Raw genomic sequence first — 23494 nt, forward strand, 5'->3', positions numbered from 1 at the left:
TTTAGTTAAATATTTATTATCCTGACCACAAATGGGAAGTCGTTTATTTCCATTCGAACATTAGAAGAGAGTCTGAGACGTACAGACCCCGAGAGCGCTGTAGTATGGACACATCCAGTGGATATGAATGGAAGTCAGTTATCGGATTACCCCTTTAAGGCGGAGTTCACATTTCGTGGATTTGTCGCAGATTTTCATTGCAGATTTTACCCTTTGCAACGCAGAAGGCCAAGACCTGCGTCAAATCCGCAACAAAATCTGCGAAGTGTAAACTCCTAAGGTGACCACAGACATGATGATGATGAATACCGATCCAGCCGACAATTATTTATTATTGATTGGGTGAATTAAAAACGTATTCAGATAATAAAAATGAATATCGTGAATCGTCCCTGCCCCACGATCTCTTCTTTAAGTCACCTATGTCCAGTACGGAGATCCTCCAAGGACATTTACATCATATGTGACTGATATCGTTATTTTTTTTTATGTCACACATTTCCGGTTTAGTGGCCCTTTGTCAGGAGTTTCCAAAAAGCGACACTAACATAAGACGTCATGCATTCAGTAGTACGGTCAGTGGGGCCGGCCCTGGGCACTAATCCATTCATCCCCATGAGCATCGGGCCTCGCACTGAAGCAACGCTCAAATGCTATCCGGAAGGAATTCCTTGGTGGAGAATCCAAAAAAACAGACCTGGGCCATTCATTTCAAAGGTCGCCTTTTACAGCAGAGCGATTCTACCAAATAGCCCTGTACTGGAGATATTCGTGCCTTAGACAGGAACGTCAGCCGTAAAAGTATCGGTCGGCTGAAAACTAAAAATCGAAGCCACCCTTAGGGCACGTTCAGACGTGGCAGAGTTTTTCCGCTGCAAATGTTGGTGCAGATTTGGGGCAATTACGCAAAGAATCTGCACCAACATTTGCATATTTGACAGGTCATTCAGACGTTGCAGAAAAGACAGCGAACTTGCCACAGATTTCAGTTTTTGCATTGCAACGGCTGAAATCCGCAGTAAAATTCCACTTCTTCACTGCAACAGTCAGTGCATGCTGCGGAGTGAAAATTCTGCACCGCAGCCTATGATCCGCAGCGGAGTTTTCCGCAACGTCTGAACTAACTGAAAACGTATTGAAACAAATGTAAAAGACGGCCGCTGGAGAATTCCGCCACATCTGGCCGTGCCCTTAGAGGAAAGGGAGTGTAATAATCCCCTACGATCCAGGTGGAGACATGGGTTTCAGGTCTGATCATTACAGAATCCAGCTCCACGAGGGTTAACAATGGTTGCTGAATAGGCAGGATGGACTTGAACCCTGGACTCAAATTCTTTTTTTTTCTTTTTTTATATATATATATATATATTCATGTGTGCGAGACAAAAGTCCACCCGTCCGCTCCTCTATCACGCACGGGCTGCGTAAAGCAATGTACACCGCTATGCGTTTTGGAATCACGATAAATATATTGACGTCAGCAGCCATCTTGGAAAACCCTTGGAGCAAATTTTACTTACACGGCCATATTATCGCTCTATAGCACCAAAAACAAGACAAGATCGTGCCAGGGGGATAAGTTCACCTTAAAGACTTTGGGAAAAGTTTTTTTGCAATTAAATATTTTTTATTACATTAAATTGTAATATTGCCGATTATTACACCGATGGACACCTTTGTACTATGTTTACTGAGAAGACGTCCCCGGCCACGTAAAGCCAGTATACATCCTAGGACATATCTTCAAAGCTGGATGACCTCTTATTAATCCTATAAAGATCCTCAGCTCGCCGCCAGATCCCCATGACGCTTCTCTCAACCACAACCGCTTAAAAAAAAAAAAAAAAAGAAATTTCATATTTATATTATGGACTTGAAAAATAATATAGAATTTCCAGGCCGGAGGAGTGAATAACATGCCGTATATAGGCCGTTTGTTTCACAGCGCACTAACCTACACCTCAGAGAGCGTCCTGGGGATCTGCCAAGTCAAGATGAACGCAAGAGTGTTAGTATGTAAACATTTAGACATCTCGGGACTATTCTGTATTTCCTAAAGAGTTCTCCTCATAAAATAAAAAATAACCCCGATTCAATTTTCCATAGATCCTTCATCTGCTCTGATTGTGTCAGTCTTCACTGTAGTTATGGCATTCTATTTGTGAACCAGGTAGCTCTGGATGAACAGTTAAAGGTTCTCCTATGGAGGGGGGCCGTGTTGCTGCTACATTCGTTTATTAGCAAGCAACGCTGTATCTATGAAATAATAAATCTCAGGTAAGGCGCCATGCACACGACAGTAATTTTCATCCGTTATTACGGATAAAATTGCGTACCTATTCATTTCTATTGGCCACGGACACCTTTCAGTATATTTACGGATGTGTGTCCGGGCCGTAGAAATGATCCGCAAAATATAGAACATGTCCTATTCTAGTCCGCAATTGCGGACGGCTACAAATGTGTATCCGTAGCCGTCAGATCCGCATTTGCGGACAGTAAAAACTATTATGGTCATGAGGACTAATTGAGTACGAACACAAAACTATCGTCCGCTAAATACGAAAGTGGAAAGTGTCATTAGAGTAAGTGAGCGGTCCTAGCAGTACCCGACATGTTTATCGAGGTCCCTGCTGGTATTACAAACCATTAATAGTTTATTTATACCAGTGACGAGCAACGAGACACGGAGCTGTCAAAAAGCAACGTGATACATTGCGTGAGGCGTTTGATTGGAGTTTTGGCACGCTCCTATCTTCTACTGGTGACACAGTCTTTATAGCGGGCTCAAATGGTAACGCGTGGAATTTACCAACACATGGGAATGACCGAAAGAAGAGGAAGAAAAAAAACAACTAAATAATTCAGACAGAAAGAAGGGCACAGATATACCAGGCTTCAGCGGACTTTCTATAAGCAGCACTTGAGACCACGATCACGTTACCCCTGGCGCAGGTTGTCAAAGACAGTAATTAGAGACGCAACTTTCAATTTTTTTCTTTGCAAGTGTAACCGAACATGGAAAGAGGTGATGTAGACCGAACTGGTGTCTTATTAGTATAGTGTCACATACCTGTATAATGTATAATATATATATATATATATATATATATACACACACACACACACACACAATAAATAAGCTCAAAAGTCCCACTCAGGCTCTGCGCACATCACGTTTTGGCCTTAAGTTTAGCGTATACGATGGGAAAGCTCCCGACATATACGCCAAACGTGTCCGAAGGGTTCCATTATTTAGACAGTGTCCTTTCGTCCTGCATTGTGCTGGGACACGTCAGTACAACTTTTTTTCTTTTAAGGTTGGAATAGCGTAGTAGACTACACTATTCCATCCCGTGGGATCCTGCAAATATAAAACGTATACCGCACGGTATGTGTTGTTTTTTTTACATGGAAGCCGCTATATGTCGTATGTCACAGGCACGCACTTAAAGTATATGAGCATCTTATGACTTATTCGTACAAGGGGTTTTCCACGATCAGGCAGCTGATGATATATCCACAGGACAGGTCATCAGTATATGATCGGTGGAGATCACACGCAGACCCCACACCGATCAGCTGCTCCGGGTGCCCACGGACACCGGATGTTATGCACAGCATGCAATGTAGAGTCGGGAGCAAATGGCTCCGAACACGGCATAGCGGCCTTTCTGAGGAAATGCAGCTCTGCTCCTATTCACTTGAACAGTACGGCAGCACGGCCGCTATTCCATGAGCGGAGCTATCTGCTTCCGGCATGGATGTCCGATGCCTGGAGGAAGTCGGAGCGGCTGAACAGTGCGGGGTCCAGGTGTCGGACCCCCACCGATCACATACTGATGACCTATCCTGTGGATAGGTCATCAGTTGTCCGGTTGTGGAAAACCCCTTTAAATGGATACCATAATAGTCTATGGGTGACTGATGCCGCATCCGTCACAGCCTACGTTTAACATTTAGGTCGGGAGCTTTTCCCAGCATATGCACTAAACATAGGGCATAAAACGTGGTGTGCACGGAGCCTTAAAGTAAAATTTAATAATGGAACTTGATATGTTCGGAATTATCAGACGATCGCAAAACTCACTTGCCAGGGTAGACTGCGTGCAGGTAAGCAGCCATTGCGACATTCTTTTTATATCAGTTTTAAGGATTATCAAATGATAAGATCCCGAATTAAAAGAATTCCACTGTCTTTCTAAATAGTTGACCTTAGCTGTAAAGCGACCGTGCTATGCCGCATTCACCAGGCTATACAAGGCCTACGTTTACCATGTGTAAGACGTTTTGACGCCGATGTCGTTTCGGTTATTCTGTACTTGTTAAGCGTACATTTTCATGATGTTGCAGATTGAGGAATGAGGCATACTGCACCTCGCGCCTCCTGACAGTTTGTACTCAATGGATAGGCCACAAAATCATAAAAATAGCAGCAAAATGGTGGCTTATACGGTGCAAAAATGACACAAACCGCTTCATTTGCAGCAGTGAATAGATTATATTTCACCTTTGTGTCGCATAATGTTATGACATCATATTCAATGTATGGAGCCGGACAAGAATTATCATAAAACGTCGCAATATTGACTGAATATAAGGGTATGTTCACACGACCTATTTTCAGACGTAATTCAGGCATTTTACGCCTCCAATTACGCCTGAAAAAACGGCTCCATTACCCCTACAAACATTTGCCCATTGCATGCAATGGGTCTTACGGTGTTCTGTTCAGACGAGGTGTAATTTTACGCGTCGCTGTCAAAAGACGGCGTGTAAATGTTTTTGGAGCCGTTTTTCATAGACTGTGTTGAAAACCGCTCCAAAAACAGCCGGAAAAACGCAGCGAAAAACGTCTGAAAATAAGGAGCTGTTTTCGCCTGAAAACAGCTCTGTATTTGCAGACGTTTTTAGTTAAGCGTGTGAACATACCCTAAAGCTTAATACCAGAATCACAGAACAAACATCTGAAGCACAAAAACAACCAGAAATAACGAAAGTCTAACAAACTCGTACAAAGTGTTTCACAACCACAGCGCTAGGACTACCCGGAAATCTACGACTGGCGATCGTTCACTCCAAGCCATAAAACGCGCTGAGAAATCACACATTGAAACGTCTGGATTTTGTGTAAACTTTACGAGTCTCTGGGGGTAGAACAAGGACTTTCATATACAATACAGGGACTAACGCACTGTAATATAATGGAGCACCTCATACTAATGTACACGCGTAATAATATAATAATCACGACAGCGCCAAGAAGAAGGCGCGTTATACTAGTAATACTTGTACCGATCGATTGTGGTTTCCTCCTTAACCCTTATATCACCATTTCTTAACAATTATATTACTAGTATTCATAACTGGAATGAAAGCAGATAATGTAACCCGGTGGTCTGCAAACAGCGGCAGTTGTGAAACTACAACTCCCAGCATGTCCTTAACATTTTAAGCAACGAAAGCTCTCAGAATGCCATAATCACCCAGATTTTGTAAGACTAAAACTCCCATCATTTATTGATTGCTGTGGCTTCCCAGCTTACCTAGCATTACAACTCCCATCATGCAATGACCACTGTGGCTTTCCAGATTGCATGAGATTACAACTCCCATCATGCATTGACCGCTGTGGCTTCTCAGTTTACATAGGATTACAACTCCCATCATGCATTGACCACTGTGGTTTTTCTGTTTACATAGGATTACAACTCCCATCAGGCATTGACCACTGTGGTTTTTCTGTTTACATAGGATTACCACTCCCATCATGCATTGACCACTGTGGTTTTTCTGTTTACATAGGATTACAACTCCCATCAGGCATTGACCACTGTGGTTTTTCTGTTTACATAGGATTACCACTCCCATCATGCATTGACCACTGTGGTTTTTCTGTTTACATAGGATTACCACTCCCATCAGGCATTGACCACTGTGGCTTTCTATTTTACATTGGATTACAACTCCCATCATGCATTGACCGCTTTAGCTTCTCAATTTACATAGGATTACAACCCCATCATGCAATGACCACTGTGGCTTCTCAGTTTAAATAGGATTACAACTCCCATCATGCATTGACCACTGTGGGTTTTCCATTTACATAGGATTACAACTCCCATCATGCATTGACCGCTGTGGCTTCCCAGTTTACATAGGGTTACAACTCCCATCATTACCACTGTGGCTTCCCAGATTACATAAAATTACAACTCCTATCATGCATTGACTGCTGTGGCTTCCCAGTTTTTGTAAGATTACAAAGGCCAGCACGTCGTGACTGCTGTGGCTCTTTAGATATTGTAAAAGTACAACTCCCAACATCCCCTGAAGGTAGGAGTTGTAGTTTCATGACAGCTCGAGGACTACAGTTTGCAGACGACTGATCTAACCGTGTCCTAATATTGAAAATTAGATGTAAGCGCTGCCAGTAAGTGCCAACACTGATTTAGGTTAATAGTGGGCGGCACTGATCAAATACAAAAGGCGCTAAATTTCTCAGCTTTGTGGTTTTACGTGATTTTTTTTTTTTTCCATTTTCGCAGTCGTCTAGTACAAACCACAAGACAATTCAGGGCAGAGATGTAGCAGTACCTGGGCACGGAGTGGTATTTATAGTAGCTGGCGAGGATGGGCAAGTGTCACTTGACAGGCCCCAGGCCCAGGGGGTCTTTCAAAACCATTTAGTCTAGCATCTCAATCCGGCGTAGTTTAACCCTGTGCTTACTGCAGCGCTGAGCCCTTTAAATGCAGCCATCAGGGCGCAGTAGCTAGGGGCATAATATGCAACGTATCCAAGTGGTTGATTTGGAACTATGGACAATGTTCCTGCAGCCCTGGCACGTCAGGGGTTAATAACAGTGTAAAAGTTTAATAAAACCTGGACACATAGGGTTAACTGCGTATTCTGCATTATACGAGACTATAGCGCTGCATTAACTATTAGATCAGTTCTTGGGGGGAACCAGAGACCCCCTCCAGGGCACACACACCTCTCCCTGACCTGCAGACACTAAACTTAACCCTGCAGAAAGAAGTGGAGGTTCTGCCCCACAACTGAGCTCACCGCATGCGCTCCACCTGGAGGGCAGGCACCACGGGAGGTGGGTGACCAGGGCAGCAGGTCACCCATATCCTGGGGTGCAGCCCCATGTAAAGGTGAAGTCACATACAGACCCCCAGCAGCAGTGGCCTGCGGGGTACAGGAATAATAAGACCGGCGGGCAGCGGGTTAAGCAGAGCGCAGCACCCGCAGAATACAGCCGACAGATGCACTCACCCAGCGGCAGGAAATGCTTGGTGTCCATCGCTGTTAACTCATGCCCGGCGAGGAGAGAGGGAAGGACGGGCTCTCCGGAGTCCACAGCACAGCGGTCCGGGTCCGGGCCCGGGGGGTGAGGACAGGAGGTCCCGGGGGGCAGTAGGATCCAGAGCCGGGGAGGCCGCACGGACGAGTTGTAGCAAACTCACCAACAATGTAAGTAAAGTACGAGCGTCTCCTGCTCCACTACCCGCTGCAACGCCGGGGCCCCGCCAGGGGGGGAGCGACTAGCGACCTCTGCTGCAGCGACAGGGACCTGCAAGTACAGAGGCGGACTGAAAGCCCGGACACAGACAAAACTGGGGGGCCGGCACCCCCACATGTAATATATGACCATAAACATCACTCATGTACAACATGTATCACATATCTAATCTATCTCATGTAGAACATATCAAATGTATAACATATAATACATCACATGTAGAACATATCACATATACATGACAAATAATATCACATATATAACATATCACATATACATGACATATAATATATCACATATATAACATATAACATATCATATAACATATATCACATATACATGACAAATCATATATTACACCTGTATAACATATATCACATATACGAGATAAATATTATATCACATGTATAACATATCACGTATCATGATAAATAATATATCACACATCTATTACATATATAATATATCACACATATAACATATACATGACAATATATCACACACATGTATAACATATATCAAACATATAACAAGTGATGTGACGGCAATCGAGCCTAACATGTCACATTCATTTTCATACATTATTACATATAACATGTCACCCATATAACATGTCACCCATATAATCACATATAACATATCACACATAACATATCACCCATATAATTACATATAACATATCACATATAACATATCACCCATATAATTACATATAACATATCACACATATAATTACATATAACATATCACCCATATAATTACATATAACATATCACACATATAATTACATATAACATATCACACATATAATTACATATAACATATCACCCATATAATTACATATAACATATCACATATAACATATCACCCATATAATTACATATAACATATCACACATATAATTACATATAACATATCACCCATATAATTACATATCACATATATAATTACATATAACATATCACCCATATAATTACATATCACACATATAATTACATATAACATATCACCCATATAATTACATATAACATATCACATATAACATATCACCCATATAATTACATATAACATATCACACATATAATTACATATAACATATCACCCATATAATTACATATCACATATATAATTACATATAACATATCACCCATATAATTACACATAATGCTATTCTTGTAGAATGACATGAACCGTACGTCCACTATTTACATGTTGATCTATAACTGCTAAGCAAAATCTATAAACATGAACATGCGATTCTTTGTGAACATTAGGCCGGATTCACACAAGCGTGTGCGTTTTGCGCGCGCAAAAGGTATTTAACAGCTCCGTATGTCAGCCCCGTATGATTTTCGCGCAGCCGCCATCATTATGACACTCTGTTTGGATGTTTGTAGCACGTGGTGCTTTTCTGTTTTCATTCATAGTTTTACAGCTGTTGCGCGAATCACGCGCGTCCCACGGAAGTGCTTCTGTGTGGTGCGCGTGATTTTCACGCACCCATTGACTTCAATGGGTGCGTGATGCGCAAAAACCGCACAAAGAACGTACATGTCGTGAGTTTTACGCAGCGGATCAACGCTGCGCAAAAATCACGGACTGTCTGCACGGCCCCATAGACTAATATAGGTCCGTGCGACGCGCGTGAAAATCACGCGCGTTGCATGGACGTGTTTAACGTTGGTCTGAATAAGCCCTTATGATCAGATTGTATAAGCCACTTGCCACGTCCTCTTGAGGCTCTGTTCACACGCAAAAGTAATCAAAAATAGATATTGGGATGCACTCCTCAATCAATTGGCGTGGTGCTAGTAAGGTAGGGACGAGAATCCCACAATATTGGAAATATATAACCCCAGCACACACAGGAGGTACGCAAAAGATCCAGATGCAAACAAATTTAAGTTTTATTGCAACAAAAGATGGTAAAGTTGAGGTGGAAAGCGACTTGGAAAAGACGTTTCGGCCGAACCTCTGCCTTTGTCACGGTCGCTGTAAGACGATATCACTGGTATGGGTTGTCCGCCGGATATTCCCACACGCAAAAGTAAAACGGCTGTAAAATGCGGAGCTTTTCAAGGAAAAACAGCCTCTGATTTTCAGCCGTTTTTAAAGCATCACTTTTTTTAATGCTTTTTTGGAACCGTTTTTGGAACCGTTTTTGGAGCCGTTTTTCTATTGTCACAATGAAAAACGGCTCCAAAAACAGCTCAAGAAGTCACATGCTCCTTTTTATGGGGTGTTTTTTTACGCACCGTTTTTTCCAAGTAAAAAACCCCCGTCTGAATGAAATGACGTTTTTCCCATTGAAATCAATGGGCAGATGTTTGGAGGCGTTCAGCGTTTATGCTCCGAAAAACGTCTGAAAACACTGTGTGTGAACATACCCTTAAAGTGGGTTCCTAGTTGCAGTGCCGCATGGCGGCCACCGCATGTTCATGTTTATAAATAATGCTTAGCAGCTATATATCCATGTGTATACGGTGGACGGGCGGGTCATGTCATTCTACGGGAAGGTTCAATGCACAGAATGCGTATTACGTGCAGTTTTGCCTCGTGTATTTGCGTGCGGCAAAACCGCAGCGTAATACAGTACCAGCGTAGTTACTGAGATTCCAGGAAATCTCATGTACACACCGCAGTATTTTTCCGCACGTAAATTGACCTGCGGTGTGTATTTTAAAATCCGCAGCATGTCAATTTATCTTCCGTTTCCGCTTGCGAATTGTATCCGCGTAGTGCTGTGGAAAAACCCGCAGCATGAAAACGCACCGAAAAACACATCAAAACGAAAAAAACGCATCGAAACACGCACGATTAGGTGCGGTTTTTACCTGCGAATTTCCTGCGTATTGCTGCGGTTTTGGTGCGTATTTTCTTCAGCAAAATACGCAACGTGTGCATGTAGCCTAAGGGTTTGTGCACGCACAAAATAAGAAACATCTCAAAATATGGAGCTGTTTTCAAGGGATAACAGCTCCTGATTTTCAGATGTTTTTTTAATAAAAATACCTAAGGGTATGTTCACACGCAGTGTTTTCAGACGAATTTCGGGGCATTTACGCCTCGAAAAACGCAAGCTGAATGCCTACAAACATCTGTCCATTGAAATCAATGGGAAAAACAGAATTTAGTTTATACGGGGGCGTCTTTTTACGCCGCTGTTTTAAAAAACGGAGCGTAAAAAGATGCTCCGTAAAAAAAGTGTATGTCACTTCTTGAGGCGTTTTTTGGAGCGGATTTTCCATTGAACATTCATGTTTTTTGCTTCTCTTGATACCAGCCCTCCACACATTTACCTCATAGATACGTCACATATATAACATGGCGCATATATCCCTCCACACATTTACCTCATAGATACATCACATATATAACATGGCGGATATATCCCTGTCACACATTTACCTCATAGATACATCACATATATAACATGGCGCATATATGCCGGTCACACATTTACCTCATAGATACATCACATATATAACATGGCGCATATATGCCGGTCACACATTTACCTCATAGATACATCACATATATAACATGGCACATATATCCCTGTCACACATTTACCTCATAGATACATCACATATATAACATGGCACATATATCCCGGTCACACATTTACCTCGTAGATATGTCACATATATAACATGGCGGATATATCCCTGTCACACATTTACCTCATAGATACATCACATATATAACATGGCGCATATATCCCTGTCACACATTTACCTCATAGATACATCACATATATAACATGGCGGATATATCCCTGTCACACATTTACCTCATAGATACATCACATATATAACATGGCGCATATATCCCTGTCACACATTTACCTCATAGATACGTCACATATATAACATGGCGCATATATCCCGGTCACACATTTACCTCATAGATACATCACATATATAACACGGCACATATATCCCTGTCACACATTTACCTCATAGATACATCACATATATAACATGGCGCATATATCCCTGTCACACATTTACCTCATAGATATGTCACATATATAACATGGCGCATATATGCCGGCCACACATTTACCTCATAGATACATCACATATATAACATGGCGGATATATCCCTGTCACACATTTACCTCATAAATACATCACATATATAACATGGCGGATATATCCCTCCACACATTTACCTCATAGATCCGTCACATATATAACATGGCGGATATATCCCTGTCACACATTTACTTCATAGATAAATCACATATATAACATGGCGCATATATCCCTGTCACACATTTACCTCATAGATACATAAAATATATAACATGGCGGATATATCCCTGTCACACATTTACCTCATAGATACATCACATATATAACATGGCACATTTACCTCATAGATATGTCACATATATAACATGGCACATTTACCTCATAGATACATCACATATATAACATGGCGGATATATCCCTGTCACACATTTACCTCATAGATACATCACATATATAACATGGCGCATATATGCCGGTCACACATTTACCTCATAGATACATCACATATATAACATGGCGCATATATGCCGGTCACACATTTACCTCATAGATACATCACATATATAACATGGCACATATATCCCTGTCACACATTTACCTCATAGATACATCACATATATAACATGGCACATATATCCCGGTCACACATTTACCTCGTAGATATGTCACATATATAACATGGCGGATATATCCCTGTCACACATTTACCTCATAGATACATCACATATATAACATGGCGCATATATCCCTGTCACACATTTACCTCATAGATACATCACATATATAACATGGCACATATATCCCGGTCACACATTTACCTCATAGATATGTCACATATATAACATGGCACATTTACCTCAGATACGTCACATATATAACATGGCGCATATATCCCTGTCACACATTTACCTCGTAGATATGTCACATATATAACATGGCGGATATATCCCTGTCACACATTTACCTCATAGATACATCACATATATAACATGGCGCATATATCCCTGTCACACATTTACCTCATAGATACATCACATATATAACATGGCGCATATATCCCTGTCACACATTTACCTCATAGATACATCACATATATAACATGGCGCATATATCCCTGTCACCCATTTACCTCATAGATACATCACATATATAACATGGCACATTTACCTCAGATACGTCACATATATAACATGGCACATATATCTCTGTCACACATTTACCTCATAGATACGTCACATATATAACATGGCGGATATATCCCTGTCACACATTTACCTCATAGATACGTCACATATATAATATGGCGCATATATCCCTGTCACACATTTACCTCATAGATACATCACATATATAACATGGCACATTTACCTCAGATACGTCACATATATAACATGGCGCATATATCTCTGTCACACATTTACCTCATAGATACGTCACATATATAACATGGCGGATATATCCCTGTCACACATTTACCTCATAGATACGTCACATATATAACATGGCGCATATATCCCTGTCACACATTTACCTCATAGATAAATCACATATATAACATGGCGGATATATCCCTGTCACACATTTACCTCATAGATACGTCACATATATAACATGGCGGATATATCCCTGTCACACATTTACCTCATAGATACGTCACATATATAACATGGCGCATATATCCCTCCACACATTTACCTCATAGATACATCGCATATATAACATGGCGCATATATCCCTGTCACACATTTACCTCATAGATACATCACATATATAACATGGCGCATATATCTCTGTCACACATTTACCTCATAGATATGTCACATATATAACATGGCACATTTACCTCATAGATACATCACATATATAACATGGCGGATATATCCCTGTCACACATTTACCTCATAGATACATCACATATATAACATGGCGCATATATGCCGGTCACACATTTACCTCATAGATACATCACATATATAACATGGCGCATATATGCCGGTCACACATTTACCTCATAGATACATCACATATATAACATGGCACATATATCCCTGTCACACATTTACCTCATAGATACATCACATATATAACATGGCACATATATCCCGGTCACACATTTACCTCGTAGATATGTCACATATATAACATGGCGGATATATCCCTGTCACACATTTACCTCATAGATACATCACATATATAACATGGCGCATATATCCCTGTCACACATTTACCTCATAGATACATCACATATATAACATGGCACATATATCCCGGTCACACATTTACCTCATAGATATGTCACATATATAACATGGCACATTTACCTCAGATACGTCACATATATAACATGGCGCATATATCCCTGTCACACATTTACCTCGTAGATATGTCACATATATAACATGGCGGATATATCCCTGTCACACATTTACCTCATAGATACATCACATATATAACATGGCGCATATATCCCTGTCACACATTTACCTCATAGATACATCACATATATAACATGGCGCATATATCCCTGTCACACATTTACCTCATAGATACATCACATATATAACATGGCGCATATATCCCTGTCACACATTTAGCTCATAGATACATCACATATATAACATGGCACATTTACCTCAGATACGTCACATATATAACATGGCGCATATATCTCTGTCACACATTTACCTCATAGATACGTCACATATATAACATGGCGGATATATCCCTGTCACACATTTACGTCATAGATACGTCACATATATAACATGGCGCATATATCCCTGTCACACATTTACCTCATAGATAGGTCACATATATAACATGGCGGATATATCCCTGTCACACATTTACCTCATAGATCCGTCAGTCTCATGTTTTTTGCTTCTCTTGGTACCCGCCCTCCACACATTTGGCCCAGGTGATGTTAATTAGCAGTAGACCTCATTAGTGTTTCTACTCACTTGTTCTCTGTTTGCCGCTGGGACCACATGGAGAGGTGAGTGCTCACAGGCTGTGCTGCCTGTTGCTGGGGTGCTGCACCTGTTTGGGCATGGGGCCTGTCCTGGCAGCAGGGGTTCTTTTGGACCTCTGTGTTGCTCCTTCTGCGGTTTCGTTGGCCACGGTTTGGTGCTACAACTAATAAAGTAGGGATCCGCTTTAGAGAGGTCACTCGGAAGTGGCAAGTAAGATTATACAATCAGATCAAAATGGTTTAAACTCATATTCATAAATTTTGCTTAGAAGCTGTAGATAAATGTGTATATAGTGTACGCGCGGTCCACGTCCTATTCTACAGTAATGGCATAATTACAAATAACATGGCGCTCATACATACCGCAGATATTACATGTGGACAGACACACCAGGCATATATAACATGGCGCATATATCCCTGTCACACATTTACCTCATAGATACATCACATATATAACATGGCGGATATATCCCTGTCACACATTTACCTCATAGATACATCACATATATAACATGGCGGATATATCCCTGTCACACATTTACCTCATAGATACATCACATATATAACATGGCGGATATATCCCTGTCACACATTTACCTCATAGATACATCACATATATAACATGGCGCATATATCCCTGTCACACATTTACCTCATAGATACATCACATATATAACATGGCGCATATATCCCTGTCACACATTTACCTCATAGATACATCACATATATAACATGGCGGATATATCCCTGTCACACATTTACCTCATAGATACATCACATATATAACATGGCGCATATATCCCTGTCACACATTTACCTCATAGATACATCACATATATAACATGGCGCATATATCCCTGTCACACATTTACCTCATAGATACATCACATATATAACATGGCGCATATATGCCGGTCACACATTTACCTCATAGATACATCACATATATAACATGGCGGATATATCCGTCACACATTTACCTCATAGATACATCACATATATAACATGGCACATATATCCCTGTCACACATTTACCTCATAGATACATCACATATATAACATGGCGGATATATCCCGGTCACACATTTACCTCATAGATACATCACATATATAACATGGCGGATATATCTCTGTCACACATTTACCTCATAGATACATCACATATATAACATGGCGCATATATCCCTCCACACATTTACCTCATAGATACATCACATATATAACATGGCGCATATATCCCTGTCACACATTTACCTCATAGATACATCACATATATAACATGGCGCATATATCCCTGTCACACATTTACCTCATAGATACATCACATATATAACATGGCGGATATATCCCTGTCACACATTTACCTCATAGATACATCACATATATAACATGGCGCATATATCCCTGTCACACATTTACCTCATAGATACATCACATATATAACATGGCGCATATATCCCTGTCACACATTTACCTCATAGATACATCACATATATAACATGGCGGATATATCCCTGTCACACATTTACCTCATAGATACATCACATATATAACATGGCGCATATATCCCTGTCACACATTTACCTCATAGATACATCACATATATAACATGGCGCATATATCCCTGTCACACATTTACCTCATAGATACATCACATATATAACATGGCGCATATATGCCGGTCACACATTTACCTCATAGATACATCACATATATAACATGGCGCATATATCCCTGTCACACATTTACCTCATAGATACATCACATATATAACATGGCGCATATATCCCTGTCACACATTTACCTCATAGATACGTCACATATATAACATGGCGCATATATCCCTGTCACACATTTACCTCATAGATACATCACATATATAACATGGCGCATATATCCCTGTCACACATTTACCTCATAGATACATCACATATATAACATGGCGCATATATGCCGGTCACATTTACCTCATAGATACATCACATATATAACATGGCGCATATATCCCTGTCACACATTTACCTCATAGATACATCACATATATAACATGGCGCATATATCCCTGTCACACATTTACCTCATAGATACATCACATATATAACATGGCGCATATATCCCTTTCACACATTTACCTCATAGATACATCACATATATAACATGGTGCATATATCCCTTTCACACATTTACCTCATAGATACGTCACATATATAACATGGCGCATATATCCCTTTCACACATTTACCTCATAGATACATCACATATATAACATGGCGCATATATCCCTGTCACACATTTACCTCATAGATACATCACATATATAACATGGCGCATATATCCCTGTCACACATTTACCTCATAGATACATCACATATATAACATGGCGGATATATCCCTGTCACACATTTACCTCATAGATACATCACATATATAACATGGCGGATATATCCGTCACACATTTACCTCATAGATACATCACATATATAACATGGCACATATATCCCTGTCACACATTTACCTCATAGATACATCACATATATAACATGGCGGATATATCCCGGTCACACATTTACCTCATAGATACATCACATATATAACATGGCGGATATATCTCTGTCACACATTTACCTCATAGATACATCACATATATAACATGGCGCATATATCCCTCCACACATTTACCTCATAGATACATCACATATATAACATGGCGCATATATCCCTGTCACACATTTACCTCATAGATACGTCACATATATAACATGGCGGATATATCCCTGTCACACATTTACCTCATAGATACATCACATATATAACATGGCGCATATATCCCTGTCACACATTTACCTCATAGATACGTCACATATATAACATGGCACATATATCCCTGTCACACATTTACCTCATAGATACATCACATATATAACATGGCGCATATATCCCTGTCACACATTTACCTCATAGATACATCACATATATAACATGGCGGATATATCCCGGTCACATTTACCTCATAGATACATCACATATATAACATGGCGCATATATCCCTCCACACATTTACCTCATAGATACATCACATATATAACATGGCGGATATATCCCTGTCACACATTTACCTCATAGATATGTCACATATATAACATGGCGGATATATCTCTGTCACACATTTACCTCATAGATACGTCACATATATAACATGGCGCATATATCCCTGTCACACATTTACCTCATAGATACGTCACATATATAACATGGCGCATATATCCCTGTCACACATTTACCTCATAGATACGTCACATATATAACATGGCGGATATATCCCTGTCACACATTTACCTCATAGATACATCACATATATAACATGGCGGATATATCCCTGTCACACATTTACCTCATAGATACATCACATATATAACATGGCGGATATATCCCTGTCACACATTTACCTCATAGATACATTACATATATAACATGGCGGATATATCCCTGTCACACATTTACCTCATAGATACATCACATATATAACATGGCGGATATATCCCTGTCACACATTTACCTCATAGATACATCACATATATAACATGGTGCATATATCCCTGTCACACATTTACCTCATAGATACATCACATATATAACATGGCGGATATATCCCTGTCACACATTTACCTCATAGATACATCACATATATAACATGGCGGATATATCCCTGTCACACATTTACCTCATAGATACATCACATATATAACATGGCGGATATATCCCTGTCACACATTTACCTCATAGATACATCACATATATAACATGGCGGATATATCCCTGTCACACATTTACCTCATAGATACATCACATATATAACATGGCGGATATATCCCTGTCACACATTTACCTCATAGATACATCACATATATAACATGGTGCATATATCCCTGTCACACATTTACCTCATAGATATGTCACATATATAACATGGTGCATATATCCCGGTCACACATTTACCTCATAGATACATCACATATATAACATGGCGCATATATCTCTGTCACACTTATCTCATAGATACATCACATATATAACATGGCGCATATATCCCTGTCACACATTTACCTCATAGATATGTCACATATATAACATGGTGCATATATCCCGGTCACACATTTACCTCATAGATACATCACATATATAACATGGCGCATATATCTCTGTCACACATTTATCTCATAGATACATCACATATATAACATGGCACATTTACCTCATAGTTAGCAGCGTCTGGCTGCTGCTTCTTCAGTAGTAGTTGGACAAAGCAGCCAATCACATCACTGCTTTCAGAGTGTGACCTTCTCTAGAAGAATGAGAGCTTTACTCTGATTGGTCACTCTGTCCAGCTCCTCAACTTTATGTTGGGGCTGGTGTAATAATGGAGGCAGGGTGCTGCGCTTTACCTCAGGGAGATGACCTGGATATATTGTCGCTCTGATTCACTCTCGTCTTGACTCTTGTAACTCTTTACTAATCGGTCTTCCACTCGCTAAACTCTCCCCTCTCCAATCTATCCTTAATGCAACAGCCAGGCTCATCTATCTGACCAACCGCTGCACCAACGCCACTACCCTGTGCCAGTCACTACACCAACGCCTCTACCCTGTGCCAGTCACTACGCCGTTGCCTATACCCCGTGCCAGTCACTACACCGCTACACCAACGCCTCTACCCTGTGCCAGTCATTACACCGATGCCTCAACCCCGTGCCAGTCACTACACCGCTACACCAATGCCTCTACCCTGTGCTAGTCACTGCTCCGCTATACCGACACCGCTACACCAATGCCTCTACCCTGTGCCATTCACTGCACTGCTACACCGACGCCTCTACCTTGTGCCAGTCACTGCACTGCTATACCGATGCCTCTACCCTGTGCCAGTCACTACACTGCACAACTACACCAATGCCTCTACCCTGTGCCAGTCCCTACACCGCTACACCAATGCCTCTACCCTGTGCCAGTCACTGCACCGCTACACCAATGCCTCTACCCTCTGCCAGTCACTACACCGCTACACCAATGCCTCTACCCTGTGCCAGTCACTACACCACTACACCAATGCCTCTACCCTGTGCCAGTCTCTACACTGCACCGCTATACCGATGCCTCTACCCTGTGCCAGTCACTACACCACTACACCAATGCCTCTACCCTGTGCCAGTCACTACACCGCTACACCAATGTGTCTACCCTGTGCCAGTCACTACACCACTACACCAATGCCTCTACCCTGTGCCAGTCTCTACACTGCACCGCTATACCGATGCCTCTACCCTGTGCCAGTCACTACACCAATGCCTCTACCCTGTGCCAGTCACTACACCGCTACACCAATGTCTCTACCCTGTGCCAGTCACTACACTGCACCGCTATACCGATGCCTCTACCCTGTGCCAGTCACTACACTGCACCGCTACACCGATGCCCCTACCCTGTGCCAGTCACTGCACCGCTATACCGACACCACTACACCAATGCCTCTACCCTGTGCTAGTCACTACACTGCACCGCTACACCGATGCCTCTACCCTGTGCCAGTCACTACACCAATGCCTCTACCATGTGCCAGTCACTGCACCGCTATACCGACACCACTACACCAATGCCTCTACCCTGTGCCAGTAACTACACTGCACTGCTACACCGATGCCTCCACCCTGTGCCAGTCACTACACCGCTACACCGATGCCTCTACCCTGTGCCAGTCACTACACTGCACCGCTACACCGATGCCTCTACCCTGTGCCAGTCACTGCACCGCTATACCGACACCACTACACCAATGCCTCTACCCTGTGCTAGTCACTACATTGCACCGCTACACCGATGCCTCTACCCTGTGCCAGTCACTACACCAATGCCTCTACCATGTGCTAGTCACTGCACCGCTATACCGACACCACTACACCAATGCCTCTACCCTGTGCCAGTAACTACACTGCACCGCTACACCGATGCCTCCACACTGTGCCAGTCACTACACCGCTACACCGATGCCTCTACCCTGTGCCAGTCACTACACTGCACCGCTACACCGATGCCTCTACCCTGTGCCAGTCACTGCACCGCTATACCGACACCACTACACCAATGCCTCTACCCTGTGCTAGTCACTACATTGCACCGCTACACCGATGCCTCTACCCTGTGCCAGTCACTACACCAATGCCTCTACCATGTGCTAGTCACTGCACCGCTATACCGACACCACTACACCAATGCCTCTACCCTGTGCCAGTAACTACACTGCACCGCTACACCGATGCCTCCACCCTGTACCAGTCACTACACCGCTACACCGATGCCTCTACCCTGTGCCAGTCACTACACTGCACCGCTACACCAATGCCTCTGCCCTGTGCCAGTCAGTTTTTTCTGCCATACCCGGAGGGGGTTTTCAAAACCTCAACTACATATATTTTACTGTAAATTATCATAGATTTTTGAGGGGGATCCACACTGATCAACAATTCCGCCACAGCTGAACGTGCGCTAAAACTAGACCAGACCAGTAGAAGAATGCGCCAAAGTTATCCGAACGGCACACGCTGTATGATAAATTTGGCGCAGCTCGCTAGACATGGTAGACACTATTCCGGGCATACTCTACACCAATGTTTTACCCCCCAAAAAAATGAGATGCACGCCATTAATAAAACTTGTGCCTTTTGCGATTCTTTAGCTTCGTTCGTTGTTTTAGAAACTTCAAAACCTTCTGAGGGACGAGTAAAAAGTGTCTGAAAAACGAGGAATATTCTACTAGGGGTTTTCATTTCCCCGGGGTCGAGATTGGGCATCGGGACTAGAATCTGAATGGTTGCTATGGACAACGGCACAGTTTTTATTATGAACAGATATATAATGTCTTCTCCAATCATAGATCTGGAAGTTCACCCTTTTTATCGGATTAGCTTGTCCTTTATAGTCAATAGCCGTCCACGCAGCTGCCGGGAGACGGTCGAATGGAGCTGACGCAGTGGCACGACACTTTCGTAGTATATATATATATATATATATATAATGGCCCGCAACAGTGGTCTTAGATGTTGTTTGATCTTATAGTTTTTATAAGTCTTGGATTATCTCTGTAATTCGGACTAGACCTTAAAATTATTCCAGACCCCCATTATTCAGACCCAAACCCCATAATGCAGATCCCAATATTCAGACACCTAACCAAACCCCAGACAATACCCCATAATTTAGAACACAACATATAGACCCAGTTATTCAGACTACAGACCATGCCCAGACCAGACCCTATAATACAAACCCCAATATTCCGACCCCAGACCATATAATTCAGAATCCATAACACAGCCCCCAATACTCAGACCTGATATTCAGACCCAATAATACAGACCCCCCCCCAAACCAGACTCCAAAATTTAGATACCATAACCCCAGAGCCCAGATCAGACCCCTTTAACGACTCCCCTTTCCACGCTCCGCTTCTGCGGGCAAGGCTTCTCTTTTGCTCTAATTGCAGACACGCATTTCGCCTGGAGCTGAAAGAGTCGAGAGCTGAGTAATTAATATTGATTTTTTTTTAAAAATACCGCACTGCGTTTATGGGACAGTGCCCGAGACAAAAATTTGCTGGAATTTCCCCTAAAAAAAAAAAAAATGAGTCCCAGCAAGTTCACCAACAACATAATACCCTTGAACCCATCAGTGCCAGCCACAGTGCCGCCAAAATTAGTGCCAGCCACAATGCCCCTTCTCGTACCTGGAGCAGTCTTGCAGGTTAAGGCCCAATGCACACGACTGTTCCCATAATCACGGTCCAATATTATGGGCATGGACGGCTGCGGACAGTCATCCGTATTTGCGGAACCTGCTCCCTTTATAATCCGTATTTGCGGAACCTGCTCCCATTATAATCCGTATTTGCGGACCCTGCTCCCATTATAATCCGTATTTGCGGACCGTGTGCCCATTATAAAGTATGGGAGCATGTCCTTTTCTACGCAAATGTTCTACGGCCCGGACACCTTTCTGTAAATATACGGGAAGGGGTCGGTCGGCCATAGAAATGAATGGATCCGTAATTACGGATGAAATCTACGGTCGTGTGCATGGGGCCCAAGTATTAGCGGGAGGGATCAGCGATTGTCCCTGCTGCCTGTACAGGAGTGGAAGTCCACCCACACTACTATGCACGTGCCGAGACATACCGGTGAATCCAGGAGAAGAACATTATATTCTGTGTGTGAGGGAGGTGTCCCTTTTTTTGGGGGGGGGGGGGGCATGTAAAACCTCACTTTGTTGCTCATAGCAAACGAATCGGAGCCCAGCTTTAATTTTGTAAAAACTAAAGCTGAGCTCTGAACTGAGCAAATCTCCTGGGTGCTGCGTTCTCGCTCAAATATTTTCATCTCACTGTTCCTGTCGTCCCCTTTGCTCCTAGGCGCTGCCACAGATAATGGACTGATACCAGCCGGTGCCTGTGGCGGCACATGTCAGCGAAGAGGACTGCAGGAACCGGGAGAGGTGAGTATTTGAATGTATGCTCTGTATTACTTTAGGGGGGTGTATTTGTTTAGGGGGTCTGGTCTGGGCTCTGTTTGCTTAGGGGCTCTGTTTGCTTAGGGGCTCTGTTTGCTTAGGGTCTCTGTTTGCTATGGGGCTCTGTTTGCTATGGGGCTCTGTTTGCTATGGGAGCTCTGTTTGCTATGGGAGCTCTGTTTGCTATGGGAGCTCTGTTTGCTATGGGAGCTCTGTTTGCTATGGGAGCTCTGTTTGCTATGGGAGCTCTGTTTGCTATGGGAGCTCTGTTTGCTATGGGAGCTCTGTTTGCTATGGGAGCTCTGTTTGCTATGGGAGCTCTGTTTGCTATGGGAGCTCTGTTTGCTATGGGAGCTCTGTTTGCTATGGGAGCTCTGTTTGCTATGGGAGCTCTGTTTG

At 42.3% G+C, this 23494-nt stretch overlaps 2 protein-coding genes across 6 annotated transcripts in view; one reads left to right on the forward strand and one right to left on the reverse strand.

The window, feature by feature from the left end:
* RXRA (retinoid X receptor alpha) overlaps positions 1-18881 on the reverse strand; it is a 168238-nt gene extending 149357 nt beyond the window's left edge. For 2 of the 5 annotated variants that reach the window (XM_075834657.1, XM_075834655.1), the window contains exons 1-2: positions 18796-18881; positions 14530-14704 (exon numbers count right to left, since the gene is read on the reverse strand). Coding sequence is in view for 2 of the 5 variants with exons in the window: in XM_075834652.1 (XP_075690767.1) it covers positions 7283-7310 (28 nt within the window). In the remaining 3 variants the exon portion in view is untranslated. Of the gene's footprint in view, positions 1-7282; positions 7563-14419; positions 14454-14529; positions 14705-18795 lie in introns of those variants that run through there. The other 3 variants (XM_075834656.1, XM_075834652.1, XM_075834654.1) reach the window with 3 other exon arrangements.
* Positions 7411-23494, forward strand: part of FNBP1 (formin binding protein 1) — a 396531-nt gene continuing 380447 nt past the window's right edge. The window contains exons 1-2 of the mRNA XM_075834540.1: positions 7411-7480; positions 22998-23080. The gene's annotated coding sequence lies outside the window, so the exon portion shown is untranslated. The remainder of the gene's footprint in view (positions 7481-22997; positions 23081-23494) is intronic.

This window comes from Rhinoderma darwinii, chromosome 8, assembly GCF_050947455.1.
Source record: "Rhinoderma darwinii isolate aRhiDar2 chromosome 8, aRhiDar2.hap1, whole genome shotgun sequence".
Classification (NCBI taxonomy): domain Eukaryota; kingdom Metazoa; phylum Chordata; class Amphibia; order Anura; family Rhinodermatidae; genus Rhinoderma; species Rhinoderma darwinii.